The 19,283-nt window shown below is 44.6% G+C and overlaps 1 protein-coding gene across 2 annotated transcripts in view; it reads right to left on the reverse strand.

Annotated features, from left to right (window-relative positions):
* Positions 1–1,133: 1,133 nt before the first annotated feature.
* BZW1 (basic leucine zipper and W2 domains 1) overlaps positions 1,134–19,283 on the reverse strand; it is a 29,093-nt gene continuing 10,943 nt past the window's right edge. Inside the window, exons 4-12 of one of the 2 annotated variants that reach the window (XM_063932850.1) lie at positions 17,331–17,425; positions 17,159–17,224; positions 16,911–17,046; positions 15,985–16,094; positions 15,712–15,882; positions 15,476–15,619; positions 13,510–13,648; positions 9,780–9,902; positions 1,134–1,563 (exon numbers count right to left, since the gene is read on the reverse strand). In XM_063932850.1, coding sequence (XP_063788920.1) covers positions 1,532–1,563; positions 9,780–9,902; positions 13,510–13,648; positions 15,476–15,619; positions 15,712–15,882; positions 15,985–16,094; positions 16,911–17,046; positions 17,159–17,224; positions 17,331–17,425 — 1,016 coding nt within the window. In that variant the 3' untranslated portion in view covers positions 1,134–1,531. The remainder of the gene's footprint in view (positions 1,564–9,779; positions 9,903–13,509; positions 13,649–15,475; positions 15,620–15,711; positions 15,883–15,984; positions 16,095–16,910; positions 17,047–17,158; positions 17,225–17,330; positions 17,426–19,283) is intronic. The other variant, XM_063932851.1, reaches the window with a different exon arrangement.

Here is a 19,283-nt window from a genome sequence, read left to right on the forward strand (position 1 = left end):
GGGGTGGAGAGTTCTAAATGTAAATATTCAGTGCCCTGTTTTCTGCGGAAGCCGTCCATATCCCAAGAGTACTCCAGTGACCCCTAGTGGATGAAAAAGAAAAGCCACTTCCGACACACACAGCCTTACTACCAAATAGGCAGAACCTACCGGTAACATTACCTAACAGTTACCCAAATGTATCGCCGACAGACTGGTCCAACTATGCCACAGGCGGAGCTTTTCCCTTCATACACTGTGTGCCTGGGGTGTGGTATGGAAGGTAGATAGTAACTAGGTCGACAGTGTCTAAATCGACCACTATTGGTCGACAGGTCAAAAGGTCGACATGAGGGGGGTTTTTTGTGTCGTTTTCTTCGTAGAGTGACCGGGAACCCCAATTAGTGCACAGTGTCCCCTTGCATGGCTCACCAAAGTGCCTCTCTCTGCTACCGCTGCGCTCGCCACAGGTTACCGTTCCCAATTGTAGTCTAGGTGGATCATTAAGTATGAAAAAAGTTTTAAAAAAGGGGGGGGGGAATCGTGAAAAACTCATGTCGACCAATAGCGCTCGACCTAGAGACCGGATCCTGTGTGCCTGGCATCAGCGCCTACACAGCCTTCCTCTAGGGGTGTTCTGTATTCTATTGAGATATTACACTGTTTTCATATGGTAACCACTCGACATGAACGTGCTGGAACGGATACAGGGCCTAATTCAGACCTGATGGCATCAGCAAAAATGTTCTCTAATGGGCAAAACCATGTACACTGCAGGTGGGGCAGATGTAACATGTGCAGAGAGAGTTACTCTAGGTGGGTTATATTGTTTCTGTGCAGGGTAAATACTGGCTGCTTTATTTTTACACTGCAATTTAGATTTCAGTTTGAACACACCCAACCCAAATCTAACTCTCTCTGCACATGTTACATCTGCCCCCCCTGCAGTGCACATGGTTTTGGCCATTAGAGAACAATTTTGCTGCAACGATCAGGTCTGAATTAGGCCCACAGTCCAGGAGGTCACACAACACAAATAAGTCACCTGTATACAAACACCCCACGCCCACCGGCAAAGAAAAAAAAGTCAGAGCTTTGTCGTCGAATATGGCGTTTAATTTGCAAATATTTTCCATAACAAATATACCAAATCAGAGATTTTAAACTTCATTTTTAATAGAAAACCAGGGGATAAAACGAATTGTTACAATTTGAAAGGCCTTAAATTACATTATAACAGTAGAAAATACAGGAGGTAGTGGGTAAACAAAAATTGATGACATGAACCTAGGCTGAGCGTGGCTGCTTAAATCATGGTTGCTTGGTTTTGTTACACAAAAAAAAACATGGCGACCGTAAGATGGAGAGAGAAAAAAAAAATGAAAATGAAAAAAAAAAAAAAAAAAGAGGATAAAATATAGTGTAAGTGATGACAGCCCTTATATCATGCTTGATACAGGAGGTAGGATGTAATAACCGGAAACACACATAATTGATAATGACATTTTATCTACAGCTCCTGTGTTTGCTTACTGACAACACCATCAACAATTCAATCGCCCTCTTCAGTATCCGACTCAGACTCTGCAGAAATAAAAACGAAGGAGTTCTATTAATAGGAGAGCGGTTCCTAGTTACAGCCTCACGCTGACCTTTTACACAGGTCCAAACTAACCTATAAACCATCACAAGGAGAGCATTTATATCAGTATAAGGGGGAATTCAATTAGCCACAGTACAGGGGGATAATTGAGCTCCAAGGGCGATTCAATTAGCCTGCAATTAACTGGGAATTATTTTTGCATCTGAATAGACGGAAAGAAAAAGGGGAAAAAAACAAAACAAAACACACACACACACACACCACACAACAACAACCCTGGTAATTAGCCTGTTTTCAGGCACCACAGTGTTACCATATACTGTAGGTCCAGGAACTTATCCCAGATTCAATTGCAGTCGAAAGCTGCCGTCTGTCGGAAAGACGGCAGTTTTACTTTTTTAGGTCTGAAGGGGTTCAGACCTATTTTTTTTTTAAATAGAGTTTGTTTATTCGAAAAAGGATCACCAATACAGACATATCATTAGACATGGGACATCGGATAGTTCAGTACAAGCAATGCAACAGTTTATAGCATATGTGAACTCCAAAAGTAAGATACATTCCGTCACATGTACAATTTCTCCCATACTATTACGTAGCTCACAGTGCAAGGAAAATCTAATGTCTGTAAACAGATCATAAATCGCATATTAGACATTTTAAATTTTCTCCAATTATTTACCAATTACAACTCCAACTAGTAGGCCGTAACATAGCCTACAGAAATTTCTAGAACATAAAAAAATAAGAATTTACTTACCGATAATTCTATTTCTCGTAGTCCGTAGTGGATGCTGGGGACTCCGTCAGGACCAAGGGGATTAGCGGCTCCACAGGAGACAGGGCACAAAAGTAAGCTTTTAGGATCACATGGTGTGTACTGGCTCCTCCCCCTATGACCCTCCTCCAAGCCTCAGTTAGGTACTGTGCCCGGACGAGCGTACACAATAAGGAAGGATCTTGAATCCCGGGTAAGACTCATACCAGCCACACCAATCACACCGTACAACTTGTGATTTGAACCCAGTTAACAGTATGATAACAACGAAGTAGCCTCTAAAAAGATGGCTCACAACAATAATAACCCGATTTTTGTAACAATAACTATGTACAAGTATTGCAGACAATCCGCACTTGGGATGGGCGCCCAGCATCCACTACGGACTACGAGAAATAGAATTATCGGTAAGTAAATTCTTATTTTCTCTAACGTCCTAGTGGATGCTGGGGACTCCGTCAGGACCATGGGGATTATACCAAAGCTCCCAAACGGGCGGGAGAGTGCGGATGACTCTGCAGCACCGAATGAGAGAACTCCAGGTCCTCCTCAGCCAGGGTATCAAATTTGTAGAATTTTACAAACGTGTTCCCCCCTGACCACGTAGCTGCTCGGCAAAGTTGTAAAGCCGAGACCCCTCGGGCAGCCGCCCAAGATGAGCCCACCTTCCTTGTGGAATGGGCATTTACAGATTTTGGCTGTGGCAGGCCTGCCACAGAATGTGCAAGCTGAATTGTACTACAAATCCAACGAGCAATAGTCTGCTTAGAAGCAGGAGCACCCAGCTTTTTGGGTGCATACAATATAAACAGCAAGTCAGACTTTCTGACTCCCGCCGTCCTGGAATTATATATATATATATATATATATATATATATATATATATATATATATATATATATATATATATATATATATATATATATATATATATATATATATATTTTCAGGGCCCTGACAACGTCTAGCAACTTGGAGTCCTCCAAGTCCCTAGTAGCCGCAGGCACCACAATAGGTTGTTTCAGGTGAAACGCTGACACCACCTTAGGAAGAAACTGGGGACGAGTCCGCAGTTCTGCCCTGTCCGAATGGAAAATCAAATATGGGCTTCTGTAAGACAAAGCCGCCAATTCTGACACTCGCCTGGCCGAGGCCAGGGCCAACAGCATGGTAACTTTCCATGTGAGATATTTCAAATCCACAGATTTGAGCGGTTCAAACCAATATGATTTGAGGAATCCCAACACTACATTGAGATCCCACGGTGCCACTGGAGGCACAAAAAGGGCTGTATATGCAATACTCCCTTGACAAATGTCTGGACTTCAGGAACTGAAGCCAATTTTTTCTGGAAGAAAATCTACAGGGCCGAAACTTGAACCTTAATGGACCCCAATTTGAGGCTCATAGACACTCCTGTTTGCAGGAAGTGCAGAAATCGACCGAGTTGAAATTTCTTCGTGGGGCCTTCCTGGCCTCACTCACGCAACATATTTTCACCACATGTGGTGATAACGTTGTGCGGTCACCTCCTTCCTGGCTTTGACCAGGGTAGGTATGACCTCTTCCGGAATGCCTTTTCCCTTAGGATCCGGCGTTCAACCGCCATGCCGTCAAACGCAGCCGCGGTAAGTCTTGGAACAGACATGGTACTTGCTGAAGCAAGTCCCTTCTTAGCTCCCGAGGCCATTAGTCCTCTGTGAGCATCTCTTAAAGTTCCGGGTACCAAGTCCCTCTTGGCCAATCCGGAGCCACGAGTATAGTTCTTACTCCTCTACGTCTTATAATTCTCAATACCTTGGTTATGAGAAGCAGAGGAGGGAACACATACACCGACTAACACCCACGGTGTTACCAGGACATCCATAGCTATCGCCTGAAGGTCTCGTGACCTGGCGCAATACCTGTCCCGTTTTTTGTTCGGGCGGGACGCCATCATGTCCACCTTTGGTCTTTCCCAACGGTTCACAATCATGCGGAAAACTTCCCGATGAAGTACCCACTCTCCTGGGTGGAGGTCGTGCCTGCTGAGGAAGTCTGCTTCCCAGTCGTCCACTCCCGGAATGAACACTGCTGACAGTGCTATCACATGATTTTCCGCCTAGCGAAAAATCCTTGCAGTTTTGCCACTGCCCCCTGCTTCTTGTGCCGCCCTTTCTGTTTACGTGGGCGACTGCCGTGATGTTATCCCACTGAATCAATACCGGCTGACCTTGAAGCAGAGGTCTTGCTAAGTTTAGAGCATTATAAATTTGCTCTTAGCTCCAGTTTTATGTGGAGAGAATTCTCCAGACTTGATCACACTCCCTGGAAATTTTTTCCCTGTGTGACTGCTCTCCAGCCTCTCAGGCTGGCCTCCGTGGTCACCAGCATCCAATCCTGAATGCCGAATCTGCGGCCCTCTAGAAATGAGCACTCTGTAATCACCACAGGAGAGACACCCTTGTCCTTGGATATAGGGTTATCCGCTGATGCATCTGAAGATGCGATCCGGACCATTTGTCCAGCAGATCCCACTGAAGAGTTCTTGCGTGAAATCTGCCGAATGGAATCGCTTCGTAATAAGCCACCATTTTTACCAGGACTCTTGTGCAATGATGCACTGACACTTTTCCTGGTTTTAGGAGGATCCCGATTAGCTCGGATAACTCCCTGGCTTTCTCCTCTGGGAGAAACACCTTTTTCTGGACTGTGTCCAGAATCATCCCTAGGACCAGCAGACGTGTCGTCGGAACAACTGCGGTTTTGGAATATTTAGAATCCACCCGTGTTGTCGTAGAACTACTTGAGATAGTGCTACTCCGACCTCCAACTGTTCTCTGGACCTTGTTCTTATCAGGAGGTCGTCCATTTTCTTTGAAGACGAATCCTCATTTCGGTCATTACCTTGGTAAGGACCCGGGGTGCCTTGGACAATCCAACGGCATCGTCTGAAACTGATAGTGACAGTTCTGTACCACAAACCTGAGGTACCCTCGGTGAGAAAAGGCAAATTTTGGGACATGGAGGTAAGCATCCCTGATGTCCCGGGACACCATATAGTCCCCTTCTTCCCTTCGCTATCACTGCTCTGAGTGACTCCATCTGGATTTGAACTTTTGTAAGTGTTCAAATATTTCAGATTTAGAATAGGTCTCACCTAGCCTTCTGGCTTCAGTACCACCATATAGTGTGGAATAATACCCCTTTCCTTGTTGTAGGAGGGGTACTGTGATTATCACCTGCTGGGAATACAGCTTGTGAATTGTTTTCAATACTGCCTCCCTGTCGGAGGGAGACATTGGTACAGCAGACTACAGGAACCTGCGAGGGGGAAACGTCTCGACATTCCAATCTGTACCCCTTGGATACTACTTGTAGGATCCAGGGGTCCTGTACTGTCCCAGCGTCATGCTGAGAACTTGGTAGAAGCGTTGGAGGGCTTCTGTTCCTGGGAATGGGCTGCCTGCTGCAGTCTTCTTCCCTTTCCTCTATCCCTGGGCAGATATGACTCTTATAGGGACGAAAGGACTGAGGCTGAAAAGACGGTGTCTTTTTCTGCAGAGATGTGACTTAGGGTAAAAAACTGTGGATTTTCCAGCAGTTGCCGTGGCCACCAGGTCCCATGGACCGACTCCAAATAACTCCTCCCCTTTATACGGCAATACATCTTTGTGCCGTTTGGAATCTGCATCACCTGACCACTGTCGTGTCCATAAACCTCTTCTTGCAGATATGGACATCGCATTTACTCTTGATGCCAGAGTGCAAATATCCCTCTGCGCATCTCGCATATATAGAAATGCATCCTTTAAATGCTCTATAGTCAATAAAATACTGTCCCTGTCAAGGGTATCAATATTTTTAGTCAGGGAATCCGACCCAGCCACCTCAGCTCTGCACATCCAGGCTGAGGCGATCGCTGGTCGCAGTATAACACCAGCATGTGTGTGTATACTTTTTAGGATATTTTCCAGCCTCCTATCAGCTGGCTCCTTAAGTACGGCCCTATCTGTAGATGGTACCGCCACTTGTTCTGATAAGCATGTGAGCGCCTTATCCACCCCTAAGGGGTGTTTCCCAACGCGCCCTAACTTCTGGCGGGAAAGGGTATACCGCCAATAATTTTCTATCGGGGGAAACCCACGCATCATCACACACTTCATTTAATTTATCTGATTCAGGAAAAACTACAGGTAGTTTTTTCACATCCTACATCATACCCTTTTTTGTGGTACTTGTAGTATCAGAAATATGTAACACCTCCTTCATTGCCCTTAACGTGTGGCCCTAAAGGAAAATACGTTTGTTTCTTCACCGTCGACACTGAAATCAGTGTCCGTGTCTGGGTCTGTGTCGACCGACTGAGGTAAATGGGCGTTTTACAGCCCCTGACGGTGTTTTAGACGCCTGGACAGGTACTAATTTGTTCGCCGGCCGTCTCATGTCGTCAACCGGCTTGCAGCGTGTTGACATTATCACGTAATTCCATAAATAAGCCATCCATTCCGGTGTCGACTCCCTAGAGAGTGACATCACCATTACAGGCAATTTGCTCCGCCTCCTCACCAACATTTTCCTCATACATGTCGACACACACGTACCGACATACAGCACACACATAGGGAATGCTCTGATAGAGGACAGGACCCACTAGCCCTTTGGGGAGACAGAGGGAGAGTTTGCCAGCACACACCAAAACGCTATAATTATACAGGGACAACCTTTATATAAGTGTTCCTCCCTTATAGCATTTAATATATATTCATATCGCCAAATCAGTGCCCCCCCCTCTCTGTTTTAACCCTGTTTCTGTAGTGCAGTGCAGGGGAGAGCATGGGAGCCTTCCCACCAGCATTTCTGTGAGGGAAAATGGCGCTGTGTGCTGAGGAGAATAGGCCCCGCCCCCTTTTCGGCGGGCTTCTTCTCCGGAGTTTGTGATATCTGGCAGGGGTTAAATACATCCATATAGCCTCAAGGGCTATATGTGATGTATTTTTCGCCATACAGGTATTATACATTGCTGCCCAGGGCGCCCCCCCCCGCGCCCTGCACCCTCCGTGACTGCTGTGTGAAGTGTGCTGACAACAATGGCGCACAGCTGCAGTGCTGTGCGCTACCTGATGAAGACTGAAAGTCTTCTGCCGCCTGGTTCCGGACCTCTTCAATCTTCAGCATCTGCAAGGGGGGTCGGCGGCGCGGCTCCGGGACGAACCCCAGGGCGAGACCTGTGTTCCGACTCCCTCTGGAGCTAATGGTGTCCAGTAGCCTAAGAAGCCAATCCATCCTGCACGCAGGTGAGTTCACTTCTCTCCCCTAAGTCCCTCGATGCAGTGAGCCTGTTGCCAGCAGGACTCACTGAAAATAAAGAACCTAAAAACTTTTTCTAAGCAACTCTTTAAGAGAGCCACCTAGCTTGCACCCTGCTCGGACGGGCACAAAAACCAAACTGAGGCTTGGAGGAGGGTCATAGGGGGAGGAGCCAGTACACACCATGTGATCCTAAAAGCTTACTTTTGTGCCCCGTCTCCTGTGGAGCCGCTAATCCCCTTGGTCCTGACGGAGTCCCCAGCATCCACTAGGACGTTAGAGAAATAAGAAAGGAAGAAAGAGAAAGAAAAAAAAACCCATCAAGGAGCAGTACTACAATACAATAGGTGAGGTATATGGAGTAATGATTAATATCACAACCTGGCTTTGTATGAACCTAGGACCCACACCGCCCACAAGGCGCAGTACTCATAGCGCAAGGGGAGGAGTATACAGAAGTATTCCAAGGGGACCATATTTTCTCATATTTAGAAATGGCATGGGTTCCGACCTATTTAATAAACCCCCAAATTATCTGACTTGTTGGATAATTTTGGAAATATTGAATAGGTCGGAACCCCTTCCAGCCTAAAAAAGGAACAGCTGCCGATCCGCGTGCATCTGTCAGAAACAGGGACAAATCAGACAGGTTTTGGCCCCCTTGCCGACCATCTCAATCAGACTTTAAAAAAAAGTTTGATTGAGATGAGGGAGCTGAGGAGGAAGAGACGGGGGAGAGCCGCGGCTACAGCAGCGGTTTCAGGAGCATCAGGCACCGCCGCCGCTCACGGCAGCGTCCACCCGGCTCCAGCAAGAGAGGTCCCGCTTGGTGCCACATACTCCTGCTACTGCGCTACGCTGCTGTGGCCGCTGCTCTCCCCGTCTCCTCCTCCCAATCAGACTGTTTTTAAAGTTGGATTGAGATGGTCAGGAACAGCCAAATCCGACAGAATGTCAGAATGGATCTGACTTTAATTGAATATAGCCCTATGTGTTTTAAACGAAAACAGGTTAATTTAGATAGACGAGAAAATGGGCCTCTAACTGAATAGCCTGAGGTATTACAGCTCGAGGATACCTCCGTTTCACCCCCGCTAAAATAATGGGGCCAATTCAATTCATCCCCAAGAGCTCAATGTTAGTCAATATTTGCAAAGCGGTCCCGTAAGAGAAAATGCTACTAAATGCCATCAGAAAACCTCATACAATACTATAGAACCGCATATATAACGCAACCCCCACAAAAAAAAAAAAAAAAAAATTGTTTTGGCAAGGCATTTTGAATGAATTAGGTATTTTGGTGTTGCCCAGTTCAAGAACATCAGTTTTGCTAGATTGGGTCTAATTTTTGAGCTGCATGGACAAGACACTGCGAACCGCTCAACCGACAGTGGAGGATCACTTGTATATTGGGAGGTGGGGTTGTATTTTAGAATGATAGCAAAGTGAACACCTAGCATATTCGCGTGGCTCACCTAGAATGTCAAGGTAGGTTCCCATATGCACGTGTTATGGCTAAATGCCCTATTAATTGTAGGTATCAATTATCTTAAAAACTGGAGCCAGTTCTAAAAAAAAATACTTTCCTTTATATTCAGAATCTGCACCACAAAGTTACCCCAATATACGTGGGACATGTATAAACTCCAGATAGTACCTCATCCTGTAGGTACCTACTGCAACTAGAGAAAGCTACCAGGCAGAACTCATGGAAGAAACATGTTCAGACTTCCTATGTCCCAACATAAGGGATTAAAGCATTTTTTTCCCCATTAAGCTCTAAAAGAAAAGTCCTGAAAATACAGGACTAGACTGTCCTGACATGCTATAGTAACTGGAAACTGCCACGAAACTTGCAGGATTTGCTATGTCTTCTATATAATAAAATGAAAGAAAGAAAGAAAGAAAGAAAGAAAGAAAGAAAGAAAGAAAGAAAGAAAGAAAGAAAGAAAGAAAGAAAGAAAGAAAGAAAGAAAGAAAGAAAGAAAGAAAGAAAGAAAGAAAGAAAGAAAGACTCAATAAAAGCCAGCCAACGCTGGGCATTGCTGCTAGTCCACATAAAATCAACTGGGCGATACCGTTCACGTACATTACAGAGATGCAATGTAACAAATTTAAGAAAGAACATACCTTCCTCCGCGTTTTTAAGCCATTCCACAAATTTTTTCATCTGGTCCAGGAACACACTCTTTCCTTTTGCAACATGTGCGTCTTTGTACCACTTCAAAATTGGCTCTTCACTTAGGACTTCAGCTGGAGGAAATATACATATATTAGCCAGCACATACACAGATCAATATGCAGCATGTATTATGTATAAGCTCTGCACATTTAATGTACACACTATGGAGAGAACAGCTGCAGTACAGCAACCTTGTCCCAACATTATCCAAACCAGGTTATTGTTAAGGAAGAGCGACTATTCATTAAGGCTACATTTTCTCCATCTCATTACCAGGTGTAATATCTCAACCGATAATATCTCAACCGATGCTTGCAATAGGTCCTCCCTAGTATATTCCACCTTCACATATAATTCAAAGTCCAATGGGCAGGATCATTTTTGTAAGATATTCTAATTGGTAGTGCATCTCTAAGACTATAGATCTAGCATAAAGCCAATACATTTAGCTACCTAATTTGCAATACGCTATCCCAAAAGACTAACAACCAAATAAAATCCTAGAAACATAGAATTTGACGGCAGATAAGAACTTGGCCCATCTAGTCTGTCCCTTTTTTTTTTTATCCTTTAGGCAATCTCAACCCTTTTTGAACCTTAATTCTTTGTAAGGATATTCATATGCCTGTCCCAAGCATGTTTAAATTGCTCTACAGTCTTAGCCTCTACCACCTCTGATGGGAGACTATTCCACTCATCCACTACCCTTTCTGTGAAGTAATTTTTCCCCTGAACCTCCCCCCCCCTCCAGTCTCAGTGTATGTCCTCATGTTCTAATATTTCTCTTCCTTTGAAGAATGTTTCCCTCCTGAACTTTGTTAAGACCCTTGATATATTTGAAAGTTTTTATCATGTCCCCCCTTTCCCGTCTCTCCTCCAAACTATACATGTTAAGATCTTTTAGCCTTTCCGGGTACGTTTTGTGATGTAGGCCATGCACCATTTTAGTTGCCCTTCTTTGTACACTCTCTAATGTATTTATATCCTTCTGGAGATATGGGGTCAGATGTACTAAGCTTGAAAAGTGATAAATATCACTGTGATAAAGCACCAGCCAATCGGCTCCTAACTGTCATTTTTCAAACACAGCCTGTGACATGGTAGTTAGGAGCCGATTGGCTGGTGCTTTATCACAGTGATATTTATCAATTTTCAGGCATAGTTCATCTCCCCCATGGTCTCCAGAACTGGACACAGTATTCCAGATGGGGCCGCACCAATGACCTATACAGTGGCATTATCACTTCTTTTTTCCTACTACTGATTCCTCTCCCTATGCAACCAAGCATCTGACTAGCCTTTCTCATTGCTTTCTTGCATTGCTTTCCTGCCTTCAAGTCACTTGAAATAGTGACTCCTAAATCCCTTTCCTCCTCAGTAGTTTCCATTATAGTACCCTTGATACTATATTTAGCCTTTGGGTTTTTGAGACCCAAGTACATGATTTTGCATTTTTTAGCATTAAACTGTAGTTGCCACGTTCTTGACCATTTCTCAAGCCTACCTAGGTCATTAATCATTTGTTTTACCCCTCCCGGTGTGTCTACCCTGTTGCATATCTTTGTATCATCTGCAAAAAGGCATACCTTTCCTTCAATACCATCTGCAATGTCACCAACAAAGATATTAAAGAGAACTGGACCAAGTACAGATCCCTGGGGTACTCCACTGGTAACATTTCCCTCCATAGATTGCTCTCCATTAACTACAACTGTCTGTTTCCTACCCTGCAACCAGGTTCTTATCCATTTAACGGTTTTATAATCCACCCCTACGCTTTCAAGTTTATTTAGCAGTCTGCGATGTGGGACAGTATCAAATGCCTTACTAAAGTCTAGATATGCTACATCTACAGCTCCCCCTAGATCTATTATTTTCGTCACAGAGTCAAAAAAGTAAATAAGATTTGTTTGGCATGATCTCCCACCAGTAAATCCATGCTGTTTTGGATCCTGTAAGTGGTTTGATTTAAGATATTCCACAACTCTTTCTTTTAATAGTTTTTCCATTACTTTCCCTACTACTGATGTAAGGCTTACTGGTCTGTAGTTACTTGCTTCTTCCTTACTTCCACTTTTGTGCAGTGGAACTACATTTGCTCTTTTCAAGTCCTATGGAATAGCACCTGTATTTAGTGACTGGTTAAATAATTCTGTTAAAGGTTTAACCAGCACATCTTTTAGCTCTTTGAGTATCCTTGGGTGTATCCCATCTGGTCCCATTGATTTATCCACTTTTAGTTGTGAAAGTTCTGTTAGGACCTTCTCCTCTGTTCCTTGCGACTTAACTGTGGCCCCATCCCTTTGTCTGTAGTAAACACTGAGCAAAAATTATTATTTAGGTGATCTGCTATTGCCTGGTCACCGTCCACCAAATGCTCACTCTCTGTCTTAAGTCTTATTATTCCTCCATTTGATTTTCTCCTTTCACTTATATACTTAAAAAAGTTTTGCCCCCTTTATCCACTGACTGGGCCATTTTCTCCTCAGCTTCTGCCTTTGCACGTCTGATCACTTTCTTAGCATCCTTCCGTCTGTCAAGATACACCTCTTTGTTATTATTTTGAGTCTGTTTGTATTTCCTAAAAGCCATCTTTTTTGCTTTCACACTAGTTGCTACTTTTGTGAACCACGCTGGCTTCCTTGTCCTGGTGCTTTTCCTAACCCTTTTGATACAAAGATCAGTTGCACTTAGTATTGCACTTTTCAGTTTTTCCCACCTCTTCTGCACTCCTTCCAAGTTCCACCAGTCCACCAATGAATCACTTAAACATCTCCCCATTTTTGCAAAGTCAGCATTTCTAAAATCCAACACCTTTGTTTGTGTGTGACAGGAGTTGGATCCTGTCTTTATACTAAACCATACTGCTTGATGATCACTGGATCCCAGGTGCTCACCCACATATATGTCGGATATCCCATCACCATTTGTTAGAATTAAATCTAATATTGAATCTTTGCGAATGGGCTCCGTCACCAATTGCTTGAGAGATGCTCCCTGTAAGGAATGTAGAAATTTGCCACTTGTAGCTGAACTTGCAAAAGACCCCTCCCAATTTACATCAGGTAAATTAAAGTCTCCCATGATTATGACTTCTCCCTTTAAAGCCATTTTAGTGATGTCCAACAATAGGTTCCTGTCCAAATCCTGCCCCATGTCTGGTGGTCTATAGATCACCCCAATGCGAATAATGTCCTTTTCCCCGGTTTCTATGGTGACCCAAAGGGCCTCAGTTTTGTCTTCAATATTTTGTATTAAAGTAGCATTTATGCTTTTTTTCACATACATTGCTACCCCTCCTCCTATTCTTTCTTCCTAAATAAATTGTATCATGCTATAGCTATGTCCCAGTCATGATTTTCATTGCACCATGACTCTAATTGCCACAAAATCCAGGTTATCCCTTGTCATATCGCAATTAGCTCTGGAATTTTGTCTCCTAAGCTCCTAGCATTTGCACACATAGCTTTAAGAATTTTGTCTGTGCATTTGTTATTAGTAGCCATGTCCAGACTGTACAAAATAAATGACAAGTTTAAAATTGAAATTACCAGTTTGGGGATGTTGCTCAGTGATAGATAGATAGATAGATAGATAGATAGATAGATAGATAGATAGATAGATAGATAGATAGATAGATAGATAGATAGAAATCTGTGCAGAAGTCTACACACTTACCTTTATAGAAAAGCACCACGATTTTCTGGAACGATTTCATGAAGTGAATGTTGTCATAACAATACTCCTGAATTTTCAGCAGCAAAGTCAGCTCAGACTGACCTTGTGTGGTAAAGGCAGCAAGTAGAGGGCTGTATTGCTGGAAAGAAGATCATGTTTTATTATAATGGCGCCACCTAGTGTCCATATCGGTGTACAGGGAAGATGACAAAGTTATAAACAATTAATGCAAACAGTGAGAGGACACAAGTAAATGAGTGACCCAACAAACACAAAAGGATCAGAGTAGTGGATTGAGAGGGAGCAGAAATAAAAGGATGGAGGGACCTGTTCATTAGGCTGTCACTTTATGGATAATGCTGCAAGAGGAATTTGTACACACACGCACCTGGAGGACAGGTGTGATTTCAGAATGTGATTATTCATCTCTTGGCACATATTCAGGTATTTAAATGATGCACGTGTCACTGTATTAAGTCCTTTGGAAAAACCTTCTTGCCGTAAATAAACAGCTTGTTGGGACAATCATACAGTGCTGATCCTTCCCTTCTTAAAATGGTTGAGGGAAGAGCTGGGCTTTTCCCTGATATAGTTGCATATGATGCAACCTGTTAGAAAGCCCACTGTGCAGCTGCAGGAAGAGAACTTCCTGCAGCTGCCACTCTACAGAGGGACTTCACAGCCCCTCTACTTTCTGGTTAATTTCCCCAAGTGCTTGTCGTGTAGCCGATCGCTGCTGACCGGACAGCCTAGCACAGCGATGGTCCAATATATTGGCCATCAGTGTGAACTGATTATTTTTGATAAATTATGTTGTATAAAGTTCTTAACCTAATTCAATCATTAAAAAAACAAAAAACACAATTATGCAGCATGTTTTGGAATAACATGAGCCAGTTAAGAGACTTCCTTTTGAGTACTAAAGCTAGAGATTTTAGAAAACAACAAACACATTAATAGTATGTACTGCTGCATCAATCAACCTTTTAACGGGTTTACTTTTTGGAACTCCGCGCCATCTTCTTTGATAGATAAGGAGCGTCGTACAACCATTGGCCTACAGTTCCTCAGTTGATGCATCTTACTAGATTTCTGAGCACAAGTCTCCCTCCAAACAGGAAGACCATGTCAGACTCCTGATCAGGGACAGTATGACCAGCCACCAATCAAAAAAAGCCACCCTAGCGTGACCGGCTCCCTCGGCACAATTCTAAAACGGAGGGCTGATGGGGGATAGAAGGGGAGGAGTCTACACACTTACACCCCTTTTCCACTAGCTCCTTAAAACACTGATAAATGCGCGGGGGCGCGCATTTACCCGTGTTTTTCCCTAGTGGAAACGGGTCCCCCGGCAAATTCCCAGACCAAGTGATCCAGGAATCCTACCCGGCTAGCTGTCTAGTGTGAACGGGAGCCGTGTCGAGGCGACACGGCTCCCGTCCACAGAGCATAGGGAAGGCGGCGCTGGGAGATCATGTGAGCTCCCAGAACTGCGTCACTAGCGCGTCACCAACCCGGCAATTGCCGGGTTGGTGAGCGCTGTCTGCAAGGGGCTGTAGCACGGGTCGCAGCCGTGTCAGGCGACACGGCTGCGACCCGTGCTACTCTAGTGGAAAAGGGGTATAAGATTCTTTAAGTGCCAGCTTCCAATAGCCACCCAGCTATACCCCAGTGTCTTCAGCTTCCAGTGTCCACTAGTGGATGAATAATGAACAGCAGAAGACAACCAGAAGGCTAAACAGCGACACCAGCACAGGTTAATAGGAGAACTGTCAAAGTGATGTGGGAAGATCATGCCTACAAGAACAGTTTACATTAGTGATGGCCATTGATGGTTAGCAATCACAGATGGTTACACCATCTATGGGGGAGGTTCAATGGTGAAAGCAATTGCTTTTCCGTTTGTGTCTCCATTCATTTGCACAAACCTAAACCATCCATGGACAACCCCTAAGTTCACACGTACCTTCAAGTGTTTGATGGCTTGCTCTGTCACTAGCTCCTCCTTTTTGTTCCACTCCACGCAGCTCATCACACTGGACCACAGGATCCCAATCACCGTCTGCTCGGAGATGTTCTTTTTCATTTCTTCTTTTATGTACAAAGTGATCTAAAGGCAAAAACGACTGGTTGAGCAGACAGCCTTATAAAGACGCAATCTGCGCACAAAAAACAAACCTTGCAATGATCTAAGGTCCTTACGTCTTTAAGAGGCTCATCCCGTGACATCATTTCCTGTAGTTCCTTTTGCAGCTCCTTACGAGCCCCGATGGTTTGCTGGTTTCGGACGTACTCCGCCAGCTCTTTTAAGCCCGCGTCGGTGAAGTATTTTGTGAAGTGTTCTAGACTCTGCTTGTTTGCAGGAAACAGTTCCTAAAAATTATACAGACCGTTTACACTACGCCGGTGCTTAGTTTTTTTTGTTGTTGCCAATAGACTGAGAACAAGAGGTTCAGCCAGTAACAAGTCTCTTACCATAAGCCTATTGTCCATATTTACTTTGCGTAGCATACCGGCTACCGCATTAATATCTTTTTCATTGATCCATGATTTAAATAGTTTTACTGCAAATGCTGCCGACACCCCTGTAAATAAAAAGGACACGTTATTTTGTAGCGTCAGGATGGCGCTTCCCAGTACCGTGGACAGATTCCCCACATCTTTGCGCAAGCATTGCCAGTCCAGAATAAGATCTTGCACATCTACTGGGATCAGTACCATATCGTGCAAGCACTAGGCGGATGTCGTACAGCCAGGATAGAGGTCGGAATTATAACAAGTCGATGCTAAGCCATCCTGCATCGCTGTATCATACTGCAGGCGCTCGATATCCTGGCTGTCGGGATACCGGCACTGAAATCCCGACCGCCAGGACACAGACTACTATTCTCCCTCTTGGTGTGTCCACTGCACCCGTGGAGGGAGAATAAACAGCGTGGTCATGCCCGCAGCGAGCCCGCAAGGAGCTCTATTGCGCTCGACCCGCTGCCGGCTTTCCGAGCACCGGTCTATCGTAGTAAACCCGCAATATGCGGCTTCCCCTATGTATAGTAACTGAAAACGCAAAGATAGTGTTACGCAGACATTTAATGGTTCTTTAAGAGCACACTTTAAACGTTAATTGAGATGTACAACTAAGTTGTGTACTACCTGGCAGTGTAACTTTATAAGCCAAAGACGTGAAAGTTACCACACAGGAACATCATCCCGCAGTGCTCTACACAGCACATTTACACACAATGTAAATCTATAAGGAAGCCTGGAAGATAGTATATGCATGAAGGTTATTATACTCTTACTGGCCTCTCATCTGGTGGTTGTATGCACCATGCCGACCCAAGCCCATTACACAGCACCGTAACAAGAAGCATTCGGTAACATCGCAGTTCAAAGACCCTTACCCTCTTTAACCAAATTCTCATTGTACAGACTGTTCAGAATGGATGCGGAAAGATTCCCATTGGCCAATAGAATACCGGTAAGCATGGCCAGCTTATTCCGCTCCGACTCGGAAAAACCTTTCAGGAAAAGCAGCAGCTGGAGAACAAGATTGGGAAACGGTTTCTATTAGATACAAACGTAATGTGAAGAAAGCCCACCTCCGTCACATACTAATTACAGCGTCGCCCCTAGTTGAACAGATAAATACCTTTTTGACCTCTTCTTCAAAGCCTTTCTCCAGGTACTTGTAACGTCTGATTAGCTTGTTAAAAACCTGCAAGAGATAAAGAAAGGGGTGTGCGGCTTAGCGGGAGGGTGCTGCTAGCGCACAACAGGAGCGCTGTACCTTCTGAAGGCTGAGATCTGAAAATATATAATACCTGAGCAAAAGCCGTCATGGTCTCTAGGTCTTCCTGTGCTGAAAACACACAGACATCGGTCCGAATCACGTCGTCGGCCAGAGTACCTCCTGGTGCTATAGAAAAGAAACATCAGCTATTGATACAGTTCCCTAAGCCAGAACAAAGTTCCCTAGGGGACAATGAACCCATGCCAAAGGTCTTACTAGGACCCTGTGCCAACGTGGGTGCAAATGCCTGGATTTGTGCAGCCGTAAGCCTGCACAAAGCACAGGCGTGGCTGGTTACCATCTGCTTTACCACCCTCATGCATTTTTGTTGTACACAGAAACCGCGTGAGAACATAAGCGCTGTGATCCGATACAGAATGGCGTGCATGGGATGTGGCAATGCCATCACCTGTCACTATGGGCAAGAAATATATTGGGGAGCCTTTAGCCCTCCAGCTGTTGTGCAACTACACATACCAGCATGCCCTGCTACAGTTTTGCTATTTGGTCATGCTAAAACCGTTGCAAGGCATGCTGGGATGTGTAACTCAACAACAGCTGAAGGGCCAAAGGTTGCCAATCCCTGCTTTAGATCATTACTACCAAAGCTCCCGGCATCCACTGTACCTATCTGGGCCATTAATCGCATGCTCCTTTAATTCTAAAGACCTTACCCTATAACTGGCCAAGAGAATAACCCCGATAGGAAAGAACATAATTAATGCAGACTAAGGAAGTTTAACAGGCCAAACAATGGCTCCTCAGTCTGTCCCTGGATTGCTCAACAGTAATTGCTGCTGGGTGACGCATCACCTGACACTGCCAGTGACTATCATACAGAATAGGAATGCGCTGATCCTGTTCATATGTCATAGTGTATCAATGCATACATTATTCCCAATGACTACGGCGTGATTGCCTCCGCTGGCTACCTATGGTGATAGCATCACCAGGCAAAGCTAGAAAAGCTGCTTTATAAAGGGCAGCAGCAGCAGCACAAGAGCCACCAGATGTCCTAATGCCGTCCGGACATGGAGAAGCGGGCGATTAATAAAGCCGCATTCAACTTTTCTTTTTAATTATAATTAAAAATTATTTTTGGTCTATTTGTAACAATTTGATTTATTTTTCTTTTATGAATCTGCTTGGAAGCTAAAGCCTCAAGTAGGGAGTCCTGGGAACCAGGACTGGCTGACAGTGTTCCATCTCTTCTCCAGAGAAGTTCTCGTGTTAAACAGAAGCAGGCCCTCAACACCTCCTCCTTCTACAGCTCTCTAGAGGTACACAGTATCAGCATAGCTGGGGGTCTGTTCTGATTTATGCACATTTTCCTCTACTCTTCTATGTCCTCGCATTAAGACAATGGGGGTCATTCCGAGTTGATCGCTCACTAGCTACTTTTAGCAGCCATGCAAACGCATAGTCGCCGACCACAGGGGAGTGTATTTTCGCTTTGCAAGTGTGCGAACGCCTGTGCAGCAGAGCGCCTGCAAACACATTTTGTGCAGTTTCTGTTTAGCTCTGGACTTACTCAGCGCTTGCGATCACTTCAGTCTTTTTGGTGCCGGAATTGATGTCAGACACCCGCCCTGCAAACGCCTGTGTTTTTCCAAACACTCCCAGAAAACGGTCCGGTGACACCCATAAACGCCCTCTTTCTGTCAATCACCTTGCGTTCCGCTGTGCGAATGGAATTTTCGTTAAATCCATCGCCCAGCACCGATCTTCTTTGTACCCGTATGACGCGCCTGTGCATTGCGGTGCATACGCAGTTTTGACTTTTTTTTACCTGATAACTGCGAAAATCGTCAGCGAGCGATCAACTCGGAATGACCCCCAATATCCTAAAATACCAGGTCCTCCTAGATTTGGTTAATGACCTGTTCGAGTACGTGAGTACTGGAGAGGAGAGCCACTGATACACCATATGTATCCATCAGCATCTATCACTTGCCACAAATCTGTAACCATATCCTTATTATGG

The sequence above is a fragment of the Pseudophryne corroboree genome, chromosome 7, assembly GCF_028390025.1.
Source record: "Pseudophryne corroboree isolate aPseCor3 chromosome 7, aPseCor3.hap2, whole genome shotgun sequence".
NCBI classification, from domain to species: Eukaryota; Metazoa; Chordata; class Amphibia; order Anura; family Myobatrachidae; genus Pseudophryne; species Pseudophryne corroboree.